The following is a 12,010-nucleotide window of genomic DNA, read 5'->3' as shown; positions in this document are numbered from 1 at the left end:
TGAGGCATGACCTACCCTTCACAAAGCCATGCTGACTATCCCTGATCATATTATTCCTATCTAGATGATTATAAATCTTGTCTCTTATAATCCCCTCCAAGACTTTACCCACTACAGACGTGAGGCTCACCGGTCTATAGTTGCCGGGGTTGTCTCTGCTCCCCTTTTTGAACAAAGGGACCACATTTGCTGTCCTCCAGTCCTCTGGCACTATTCCTGTAGCCAATGATGACATAAAAATCAAAGCCAAAGGTCCAGCAATCTCTTCCCTGGCCTCCCAGAGAATCCTAGGATAAATCCCATCAGGTCCCGGGGACTTATCTATTTTCAGCCTGTCCAGAATTGCCAACGTACCTTCCCTACGTACCTCAATGCCATCTATTCTATTAGCCTGGGGCTCAGTATTCTCCTCAACAACATTATCTTTTTCCTGAGTGAATACTGACAAAAAATATTCATTTAGTATCTCGCCTATCTCTTCAGACTCCACACACAATTTCCCATCCCCGTCCTTGACTGGTCCTACTCTTTCCCTAGTCATTCGCTTATTCCTGACATACCTATAGAAAGCTTTTGGGTTTTCCTTGATCCTTCCTGCCAAATACTTCTCATGTCCCCTCCTTGCTCGTCTTAGCTCTCTCTTTAGATCCTTCCTCGCTACCTTGTAACGCTCCATCGCCCCAACAGAAACTTCACACTTCATCTTCACATAGGCCTCCTTCTTCCTCTTAACAAGAGATTCCACTTCCTTGGTAAACCACGGTTCCCTCGCTCAACGCCTTCCTCCCTGCCTGACCGGTACATACTTATCAAGAACACGCAGTAGCTGATCCTTGAACAAGCCCCACTTGTCCAGTGTGCCCAACACTTGCAGCCTACTTCTCCACCTTATCCCCCCCAAGTCACGTCTAATGGCATCATAATTGCCCTTCCCCCAGCTATAACTCTTGCCCTGCGGTGTATACTTATCCCTTTCCATCATTAACGTAAACGTCACCGAATTGTGGTCACTGTCCCCAAAGCGCTCTCCTACCTCCAAATCCAACACCTGGCCTGGTTCATTACCCAAAACCAAATCCAACGTGGCCTCGCCTCTTGTTGGCCTGTCAACATATTGTTTCAGGAAACCCTCCTGCACACACTGTACAAAAAACGACCCATCTATTGTACTCGAACTATATCTTTTCCAGTCAATATTTGGAAAGTTAAAGTCTCCCATAATAACTACCCTGTTACTTTCGCCCTTATCCAGAATCATCTTCGCCATCCTTTCCTCTACATCCCTAGAACTATTAGGAGGCCTATAAAAAACTCCCAAAAGGGTGACCTCTCCTTTCCTGTTTCTAACTTCAGCCCATACTACCTCGGAAGAAGAGTCCCCATCTAGCATCCTCTCCGCCACCGTAATACTGCTCTTGACTAGCAGCGTCACACCTCCCCCTCTTTTGCCTCCTTCTCTGAGCTTACTAAAACACCTAAACCCCGGAACCTGCAACATCCATTCCTGTCCCTGTTCTATCCATGTCTCCGAAATGGCCACAACATCGAAGTCCCATGCTGCCAGTTCCCCTACCTTGTTTCGTATACTCCTGGCATTGAAGTAGACACACTTCAAACCACCTACCTGAACACTGGCCCCCTCCTGCGACGTCAAATCTGTGCTCCTGACCTCTATACTCTCATTCTCCCTTACCCTAAAACTACAATCCAGGTTCCCATGCCCCTGCTGCATTAGTTTAAACCCCCCCCAAAGAGAACTAACAAATCTCCCCCCCAGGATATTTGTGCCCCTCAGGTTCAGATGTAGACCATCCTGTTTGTAGAGGTCCCACCTTCCCCAGAAAGAGCCCCAGTTATCCAGAAATCTGAATCCCTCCCGCCTGCACCATCCCTGTAGCCACGTGTTTAAATGCTCTCTCTCCCTATTCCTCATCTCACTATCACGTGGGACATAGCTTTAAATTGAGGGGAGATAGATATAGGACAGATGTCAGAGGTAGGTTCTTTACTCAGAGAGTAGTAAGGGCGTGGAATGCCCTGCCTGCAACAGTAGTGGACTCGCCAACACTAAGGGCATTCAAATGGTCATTGGATAGACATATTGACGACAAGGGAATAGTGTAGATGGGCTTTAGAGTGGTTTCACAGGTCGGCGCAACAACGAGTGCCAAAGGGCCAATACTGCGCTGTAATGTTCTATGTTCTATTAGTGAATGTATATGCGCTAAATTGGGATGATGTGGAGTTTATAAAGAGGATGCTGGGGAAGATACCGGACCAGGACTCGCACAGGTTGGTCATTGGAGGGAACTTCAATACAGTTATGGACCCGGGCTTGGACCGGTCAAGCTCGAAAACGGGTAGGGTGCCAGCAATGGCAAAGGAACTAAGAGGGTTCATGGAGTTGATGGGGGGGGGGGGGGGGGGGGGGGGGGTGGATCCATGGAGGTTTGGGCAGCCGAGGGTGAAGGAGTTCTCCTTCTACTCACACGTGCATAAAGTGTACTCCCGGATTGATTTCTTTATTTTGAGCAGGGCCTTTCTGTCTGGGGTGGTGGACACGGGGTACTCGGCGATTACAATCTCAGACCATGCACCGCACTGGGTTGACCTGCAGGTTAGTAAAGACGTTAACCAGCACCCGCATTGGAGGTTAGATGTGGGACTTTTGGCGGATGAAGGGGTGTGCGAGCGGCTGAGGAAATGCATTCAGAGCTACCTGCAGGTCAATGACACGGGGAAACTTCGGCAGCGGTGGTTTGGGAAGCACTGAAGGCGGTAGTCAGGGGGAAGTCGATCTCGATCCGGGCTCATAGGGAGAAGGTTGACTTGGCAGAGACGGACAGACTGGTAAAGGAGATATTACAGATCAATAGGAGGTCTGCGGAGACCGCAGAGGCAGGGCTCCTGAGGGTACGGCGGAGGCTGCAGGCGGAGTTTAGCTTGCTGACACAGGGAGGGTGGTGGAGCAGCTGAGAAAGGCCAGGGGGGTGATTTATGAACATGGGAAGAAGGCCAGCAGAATGCTTGCACAGCAGCTTAGGAAGAGGGACAGTACAAAGTCTTACAACACCAGGTTAAAGTCCAACACTTTATGTTGGACTTTAACCTGGTGTTGTAAGACTTCGTACTGTGCTCACCCCAGTCCAACGCCGGCATCTCCACATCATAGGAAGAGGGAGGCAGCTGGGGAAATAGGGAAAGTAAAGGACGATGAGGGGAACCTGGTTGGTGATTCGGTAGGGGTGAATAAGGCGTTTAGAGATTTTGACAGCAGGCTGTACAGGTCGGAACCCCCTACGGGGCCGGAGGAGATGAGGCACTTCTTGGAGGGGCTGGATTTCCCAACGGTGGGCGGAGAGCGAGTAGAAGGGCTGGGGGCTCCAATTGGGCCGGAAGAGATAGTGGAGGGCTTGAAGGCCATGCAGGCGGGTAAGGCCCTGGGTCCGGACGGGTACCCAGTGGAGTTTTGTAAAAGGTTGTCTGGGATACTGGGGCCAGTGTTGTTGAGGATGTTCAATGAGGCAAGGGAAAGAGGGGTGCTGCCCCCGACGATGTCACAGGCTACGATTTCACTGACTCTTAAGCAGGACAAGAACCCGGAGCTCTGTGGGTCCTAGAGGCCGATTTCCCTGCTGAATGTGGATGCCAAGTTGCTGGCCAAAATCTTGTCCTCCAGGATTGGGGACTGTGTTCTGGGCGTTATTGGGGAGGACCAGACGGGGTTTGTTAAGGGTAGGCAGCTGGTGGCCAATGGAAGAAGGCTGTTAAATGTGATCATGATGCCCCCGGAAGGTAGGGAGGTAGAGGTAGTGATCGCAATGGCTTTTGATCGGGTAGAATGGAATTATCTGTGGGAGGTACTGGAACGGTTCGGATTTGGGCGGGGCTTTATTGACTGGGTCAGGTTACTGTAGCAGGCTCCTGTGGCAAGTGTGCGGACGAACAGGACAACTTCGGACTATTTTAGACTGCACCGGGAGACGAGACAGGGTTGCTCCCTCTCCCCGCTGTTGTTTGCGATAGCTATAGAGCCGTTGGCAATTGCTCTGAGAGCTTCAAGGGGCTGGAGGGGACTGATGGGGGGGGGGGGGGGGCACAGGGTTTCGCTCTATGCGGATGATCTGCTTCTGTACGTTTCGGACCCAATCAAGGGGATGGAGGAAATCATGAAGATTTTTGGGGAACTCAGCTGGTTTTCGGGGTATAAGCTAAACATGGATAAGAGTGAGATGTTTGTGGTTCAGGCGAGGGGACAGGAGGGGCGACTGGGGCAGCTGCCGTTTAGGTCAGTAGGGGGTAGTTTCTGGTACCTGGGCACCCAAGTGGCGCGGGAATAGGACCGGCTGCATAAATTGAATCTGGCCCGACTAGTGGACCAAATGAAGGACGATTTCCGGAGATGGGACGCGCTCCCGTTGTCGCTGGCCAGGAGCGGACAAACGGTGAAAATGACGGTCCTCCCTATGTTCCTATTTATATTCCAATGTCTCCCCATTTTTATTCCGCGGTCCTTTTTTAAGCGGGTCAACAGGGTGATCACTGGCTTTGTCTGGGCGGGCAAGACCCCGCGGGTAAGGAAGGTAATGCTCGAGCGGAGCCGGGGAGAGGGCGGGCTGGTGCTGCCAAATTTTAGCAACTATTACTGGGCGGCTAACATAGCTATGATCAGGAAGTGGGTGGTGGGGGAGGGGTCGGCGTGGGTGTGTATGGAGGCGGCTTCTTGCAAGGGCACCAGTCTGGGGGCGTTGGCAACTGTTTTGGACTTGTCCAAAGCTTAGGGAATTGTGGCAGGGGTTTACGGACGTCATATCCACGGTGTTAAAAACAAGGATGGCGCTGGGTCCAGAGGTGGCGAATTTTGGGGTGTCAGAAGATCCGGGAATCCAGGAGGAGAAAGAGGCAGATGTTTTGGCCTTTGCTTCCCTGGTAGCCTGGAGACGAATACTATTGGCATGGAGGGACTCAAAGCCCCCGAAGTCGGAGACCTGGATATCGGACATGGCTAGCTTTCTCTGAATGGAGGAAATTAAGTTCGCCTTGAGAGGGTCACTGTTGGGGTTCACCCGGAGGTGGCAACCGTTCGTTGACTTCCTTGCGGAAAATTAATCGTCAGCAGACCGGGGGGGGGGGGGAGTAGTAGTTTAGATTAGAGTAGGGGGTCAATAAGGGTGGGACCTGTACGAAAGGTAAATGGTTTTTGCACTATGTTTATGGTTTCATGTGTATTGTCGTTTTTGTTATTTTTATACCAAAAATACCTCAATAAAATGTTTCTTAAAAAAAAAAAGGCGAAGAGGGATGTTGATGAGAAATGTTTTCATTCAGAGGGAGTCTGAAACACACTGCCTGAAAGGGTAGTTGAGTCAGAAACCCTCAACATTTAAAAAGCATTTAGATATTCATTTGCACTCTCATAACCTCCAGGGCTATGGGCCAGGTGCTGGAAATTGGGATTAATGTAGTCAGATCTTTGCTGACCTGTGTGCGCAGATGGGCCAAATGGCCTCCTTCTACACTGCAAACGTCTATGAATTTGACGGTAAATGGCAATAAACATTTGAACCAAATAAATATTGCTACGATTAGAAAACAGGCACAAGCATGCGGGATTGGATGACCTCCCCCGCTGTAAAACTGTAATGATTCATCAACTTTACTAAAAGCTTTTCATGCCATTACTTGCCTTGTGGTGGCTTCTGTTGAACCTTAACAAAATCTGCTCCACAGAGGTAGTTGAGTTTGCCACTTGCACCATCATTGTGTACCTTCAATAGCAGCTTCTTCTCAAGGTAAGGCTTCAATTCCTGAAGCTTCAGTGCACCAATGCCATTTGCTCCATCCACGTTTAGTTGTCGCAATTCCTCTGGATGGGAAATTGTCTTGGAGAGAGAATATTGAATCATGTCAGTAGAATGTGTTTGAGGTAGATTACACACAAACAGATTTAACTAACAACATAGAACATAGAACATAGAACGATACAGCGCAGTACAGGCCCTTCGGCCCACGATGTTGCACCGAAACAAAAGCCATCTAACCTACACTATGCCATTATCATCCATATGTTTATCCAATAAACTTTTAAATGCCCTCAATGTTAGCGAGTTCACTACTGTTGCAGGTAGGGCATTCCACGGCCTCACTACTCTTTGCGTAAAGAACCTACCTCTGACCTCTGTCCTATATCTATTACCCCTCAGTTTAAAGCTATGTCCTCTCGTGCCAGCCATTTCCATCCGCGGGAGAAGGCTCTCACTGTCCACCCTATCTAACCCCCTGATCATTTTGTATGCCTCTATTAAGTCTCCTCTTAGCCTTCTTCTCTCTAACGAAAACAACCTCAAGTCCATCAGCCTTTCCTCATAAGATTTTCCCTCCATACCAGGCAACATCCTGGTAAATCTCCTCTGCACCCGCTCCAAAGCCTCCACGTCCTTCCTATAATGCGGTGACCAGAACTGTACGCAATACTCCAAATGCGGCCGTACCAGAGTTTTGTACAGCTGCAACATGACCTCCTGACTCCGGAACTCAATCCCTCTACCAATAAAGGCCAACACTCCATAGGCCTTCTTCACAACCCTATCAACCTGGGTGGCAACTTTCAGGGATCTATGTACATGGACACCTAGATCCCTCTGCTCATCCACACTTCCAAGAACTTTACCATTAGCCAAATATTCCGCATTCCTGTTATTCCTTCCAAAGTGAATCACCTCACACTTCTCTACATTAAACTCCATTTGCCACCTCTCAGCCCAGCTCTGCAGCTTATCTATATCCCTCTGTAACCTGCTACATCCTTCCACACTATCGACAACACCACCGACTTTAGTATCGTCTGCAAATTTACTCACCCACCCTTCTGCGCCTTCCTCTAGGTCATTGATAAAAATGACAAACAGCAACGGCCCCAGAACAGATCCTTGTGGTACTCCACTTGTGACTGTACTCCATTCTGAACATTTCCCATCAACCACCACCCTCTGTCTTCTTTCAGCTAGCCAATTTCTGATCCACATCTCTAAATCACCCTCAATCCCCAGCCTCCGTATTTTCTGCAATAGCCTACCGTGGGGAACCTTATCAAACGCAAACATGGTCTTGGTCACTATCCATCATCCTCACTGGAATATGTGCAACAAACTAATCACACCTTAACATTATTTTAAGTTGCTAAAATATCAGACCAATCAATAGGTTTGCAGATAGGATGATGAGAAAATCACATCATGCTTAAAAAGCAATTGATGTACAACTGAACACCAAGAGCCTTTATTCTCACTTTTGCCAACACCCAAAGCCATCACCAATGTTCAACATTCATTTTTTTTTCTCCTTCGTTTTTCTACCATGTGGGCATCGCAGGCAAGGCCACCATTTGTTACCCATCCCAAATTGCCTTTGAACTTGAGTGACTTGCTCGGCCATTTAAGAGTCACCACATTGCTGTGGATCGGGTGTCATATGTGGGCCAGACCAGGCATGGATGGCTGATTTCCTTCCCTAAAAAACATTAGTGAACCAGATGGGGGTTTACATCAATCAACAATAGTTTCATGATCATTACACTTTTAATTCCAGATTTTTATTTTTAATACAAATTTCAACATCTGCCATGGTGGGATATGAATCCGGGTCATAGAATCTTAGAATTTACAGGCAGAAGGAGGCCATTCGGCCCATCGAGTCTGCACCGGCCCTTACAAAGAGCACCTTACTGAAATCTACGCATCTATCTACCCTATCCCCGTAACCCAGTAGCCCCCACTTAACAGTTATTGGACATTAAGGGCAATTTAGCATGGGCAATCCACCTAACCTGCACATCTTTGGACTTGTGGGAGGAAACCGGAGCACCCGGAGGAATCTCACACAGACACGGGGAGAACGTGCAGACTCCGCACAGACAGTGACTCAGCCGGGAATCGAACCTCGAACCCTGGAGCTGTGAAGCAACTGTGCTAACCACAATGCTACCGTGCTGCATGGGTCCCCAGAGCATTCACTGGAAAGGAGATACACTCCAACAAGGGTGAAGGGTAAGGGGAATCAAAGCTTGGGTTTCTTGGTGAAAGAGATAGAGAATATAATGAAGCAAGAAAGGTGAATTCTTCAAGCAAAATTCACGCTAATAAAAAGATTGAGACGGTAAGTGAAGCGACAGAAAGAAAACAGGAACAGAATGGCAATTAACAAAAAGGGAATCCAGAAATCTTCTACAGGTACGTGAATAACAAACAGGTAGTAAGAGGAAGAGCAAAGTCTATTCGGGACAAAGGTTTAGTGGAACAGGGCATGGTTAGAATACCCGATTACAATCCCAGTTGGTGCTAGAACTGGTCAGACAGATCCCAGAATTGGATCCTGGCTCAAAAGACCTAAACGTTTACTTTTTCGAAAACATGGAGGAAACAGAGAGTTACAGAATTACTAATTAGTTTTAACAAGAAAAAAAAACATTAAACATGAAAAGGTTCGACGACTTCCGGGTGCGGCGATGACCAGCTGAGTCGCACGTTTCGGCAGCTCCCGGTGAAACGGACTTTTGGGCTCTTGATAGGAGCCCCAACGGCAATTTTGACGGCTAAAAACACTGTGCGGTAAACCAGAAGGGAATCCCCCCTGGATACGGATGGAAAAAGGAGAAAGTGGCCGGATTGCAGTGGATCCTTTAGAACAGCGGCAAGGCAGGCAAGCAAAAACCAAGATGGCGTCGGAAGGTGGCAGTTTAACATGGGGCCCTGAACAACAAGAGTTCTTGAAATGCTGTGTGGAAGAGCTCAAAAAGGAAATGAAGAAAGAGCTGTTGGCCCCGATACTACAGGCGATCGAAGGGCTAGGACGCATTCTGGACCTAGAGATGGGAAAGCTGATAATGGGGGGAGATTTTAATACGGTGTTGGAACCAGGGCTGGATAGGTCGAAGTCCAGGACTGGAAGGAGGCCGGCAGCAGCCAAGGTACTTAAAGATTTTATGGAGCAGATGGGAGGTGTAGACCCGTGGAGATTTAGCAGACCTAGGAGTAAGGAGTTCTCGTTTTTCTCCTATGTCCATAAAGTCTACTCGCGAATAGACTTTTTTGTGCTGGGAAGGGCGTTGATCCCGAAGGTGAGGGGAACGGAGTATACGGCTATAGCCATTTCGGATCACGCTCCACACTGGGTAGACTTGGAGATAGGGGAGGAAACAGGAGGCCGCCCTCCCTGGAGAATGGACATGGGACTAATGGCAGATGAGGGGGGGTGTCTAAGGGTGAGGGGGTGCATTGAAAAGTACTTGGAACTCAATGATAATGGGGAGGTCCAAGTGGGAGTGGTCTGGGAGGTGCTGAAGGCGGTGGTTAGAGGGGAGCTGATATCAATAAGGGCACATAAAGGGAAGCAGGAGAGTAAGGAACGGGAGCGGTTGCTGCAAGAACTTTTGAGGGTGGACAGACAATATGCGGAAGCACCAGAGGAGGGACTGTACAGGGAAAGGCAAAGGCTACATGTAGAATTTGACTTGCTGACTACGGGCACTGCAAAGGCACAATGGAGGAAGGCACAGGGTGTACAGTACGAATATGGGGAGAAGGCGAGCAGGTTGCTGGCACACCAATTGAGGAAAAGGGGAGCAGCGAGGGAAATAGGGGGAGTGAGGGATGAGGAAGGAGAGATGGAGCGGGGAGCGGAGAGAGTGAATGGAGTGTTCAAGACATTTTATAAAAAATTATATGAAGCTCAACCCCCGGATGGGAGGGAGAGAATGATGGGCTTTTTGGATCGGCTGGAATTTCCCAAGGTGGAAGAGCAGGAAAGGGTGGGACTGGGAGCACAGATCGAGGTAGAAGAAGTGGTGAAAGGAATTAGGAGCATGCAGGCGGGAAAGGCCCCGGGACCGGATGGATTCCCAGTCGAATTCTATAGAAAATATGTGGACTTGCTCGCCCCGGTATTGACGAGGACCTTTAATGAGGCAAAGGAAAGGGGACAACTGCCCCCGACTATGTATGAAGCAACGATATCGCTTCACTTAAAGAAGGAAAAGGACCCGCTACAATGCGGGTCCTATAGACCTATTTCCCTCCTAAATGTAGATGCCAAGATCCTGGCCAAGGTAATGGCAATGAGAATAGAGGATTGTGTCCCGGGGGTGGTCCATGAGGACCAAACTGGGTTTGTGAAGGGGAGACAGCTGAACACGAATATACGGAGGCTGTTAGGGGTAATGATGATGGCCCCACCAGAGGGGGAAACGGAGATAGTAGTGGCGATGGATGCCGAGAAAGCATTTGATAGAGTGGAGTGGGATTATTTGTGGGAGGTGTTGAGGAGATTTGGTTTTGGAGAGGGGTATGTTAGATGGGTGCAGCTGTTGTATAGGGCCCCGATGGCGAGCGTGGTCACGAATGGACGGGGATCTGCATATTTTCGGCTCCATAGAGGGACAAGGCAGGGATGCCCTCTGTCCCCATTATTGTTTGCACTGGCGTTTGAGCCCCTGGCGATAGCGTTGAGGGGTTCCAAGAAGTGGAGGGGAGTACTTAGAGGAGGAGGAGAACACCGGGTATCTTTGTATGCGGACGATTTGTCACTATATGTGGCAGACCCGGCGGAGGGGATGCCAGAAATAATGCGGATACTTGGGAAGTTTGAGGATTTTTCAGGGTATAAATTGAACATGGGGAAAAGTGAGTTGTTTGTGGTGCATCCAGGGGAGCAGAGTAGAGAAATAGAGGACCTACCGTTGAGGAAGGTGACAAGGGACTTTCGTTACCTGGGGATCCAGATAGCCAAGAATTGGGGCACATTGCATAGGTTAAATTTAACGCGGTTGGTGGAACAAATGGAGGAGGATTTCAAGAGATGGGATATGGTATCCCTGTCACTGGCAGGGAGGGTGCAGGCGGTTAAGATGGTGGTCCTCCCGAGATTCCTCTTTGTGTTTCAGTGCCTCCCGGTGGTGATCACGAAGGCTTTTTTTAAAAGGATTGAAAAGAGCATTATGGGTTTTGTGTGGGCCGGGAAGACCCCGAGAGTGAGGAAGGGATTCTTACAGCGTAGTAGGGATAGGGGGGGGCTGGCACTACCGAGCCTAAGTGAGTATTATTGGGCCGCTAATATTTCAATGGTGAGTAAGTGGATGGGAGAGGAGGAGGGAGCGGCGTGGAAGAGATTAGAGAGGGCGTCCTGTAGGGGGACTAGCCTACAGGCTATGGTGACAGCCCCATTGCCGTTCTCACCGAGGAACTATACCACAAGCCCGGTGGTGGTGGCTACACTGAAGATTTGGGGACAGTGGAGACGGCATAGGGGAAAGACTGGAGCCTTGGGGGGGTCCCCGATAAGAAACAACCATAGGTTTGCCCCGGGGGGAATGGATGGGGGATATGGAATGTGGCAAAGAGCAGGAATAACGCAACTGAAAGATCTGTTTGTGGATGGGAAGTTCGCGAGTCTGGGAGCGCTGACCGAGAAATATGGGTTGCCCCAAGGGAATGCATTCAGGTACATGCAACTGAGGGCTTTTGCGAGGCAACAGGTGAGGGAATTCCCGCAGCTCCCGACACAAGAGGGGCAGGACAGAGTGATCTCAAAGACATGGGTGGGGGATGGTAAGGTGTCAGATATATATAGGGAAATGAGGGACGAAGGGGAGACTATGGTAGATGAACTAAAAGGGAAATAGGAAGAAGAGCTGGGGGAGGAGATCGAGGAGGGGCTGTGGGCAGATGCCCTAAGCAGGGTAAACTCGTCGTCCTCGTGTGCCAGGCGAAGCCTGATTCAGTTTAAGGTATTACACAGGGCGCATATGACTGGAGCACGGCTCAGTAAATTTTTTGGGGTGGAGGATAGGTGTGCGAGGTGCTCGAGAAGCCCAGCGAATCATACCCATATGTTTTGGTCATGCCCGGCACTACAGGGGTTTTGGATGGGGGTGACAAAGGTGCTTTCAAAAGTAGTGGGGGTCCGGGTCGAACCAAGCTGGGGGTTGGCTATATTTGGGGTTGCACAAGAGCCGGGA

At 49.4% G+C, this 12,010-nt stretch overlaps 1 protein-coding gene across 5 annotated transcripts in view; it reads right to left on the bottom strand.

Annotated features, from left to right (window-relative positions):
* The window catches only part of pgm3 (phosphoglucomutase 3), a 150,808-nt gene that overhangs the window by 46,248 nt on the left and 92,550 nt on the right, over positions 1-12,010 (bottom strand). For all 5 annotated transcript variants that reach the window (XM_072502789.1, XM_072502798.1, XM_072502784.1 and 2 more), the window contains exon 6: positions 5,687-5,882. In XM_072502789.1, coding sequence (XP_072358890.1) covers positions 5,687-5,882 — 196 coding nt within the window. The remainder of the gene's footprint in view (positions 1-5,686; positions 5,883-12,010) is intronic.

This window comes from Scyliorhinus torazame, chromosome 1, assembly GCF_047496885.1.
Source record: "Scyliorhinus torazame isolate Kashiwa2021f chromosome 1, sScyTor2.1, whole genome shotgun sequence".
In the NCBI taxonomy this organism is placed as follows: domain Eukaryota; kingdom Metazoa; phylum Chordata; class Chondrichthyes; order Carcharhiniformes; family Scyliorhinidae; genus Scyliorhinus; species Scyliorhinus torazame.
This window is presented reverse-complemented; position numbering and strand designations above follow the sequence as displayed.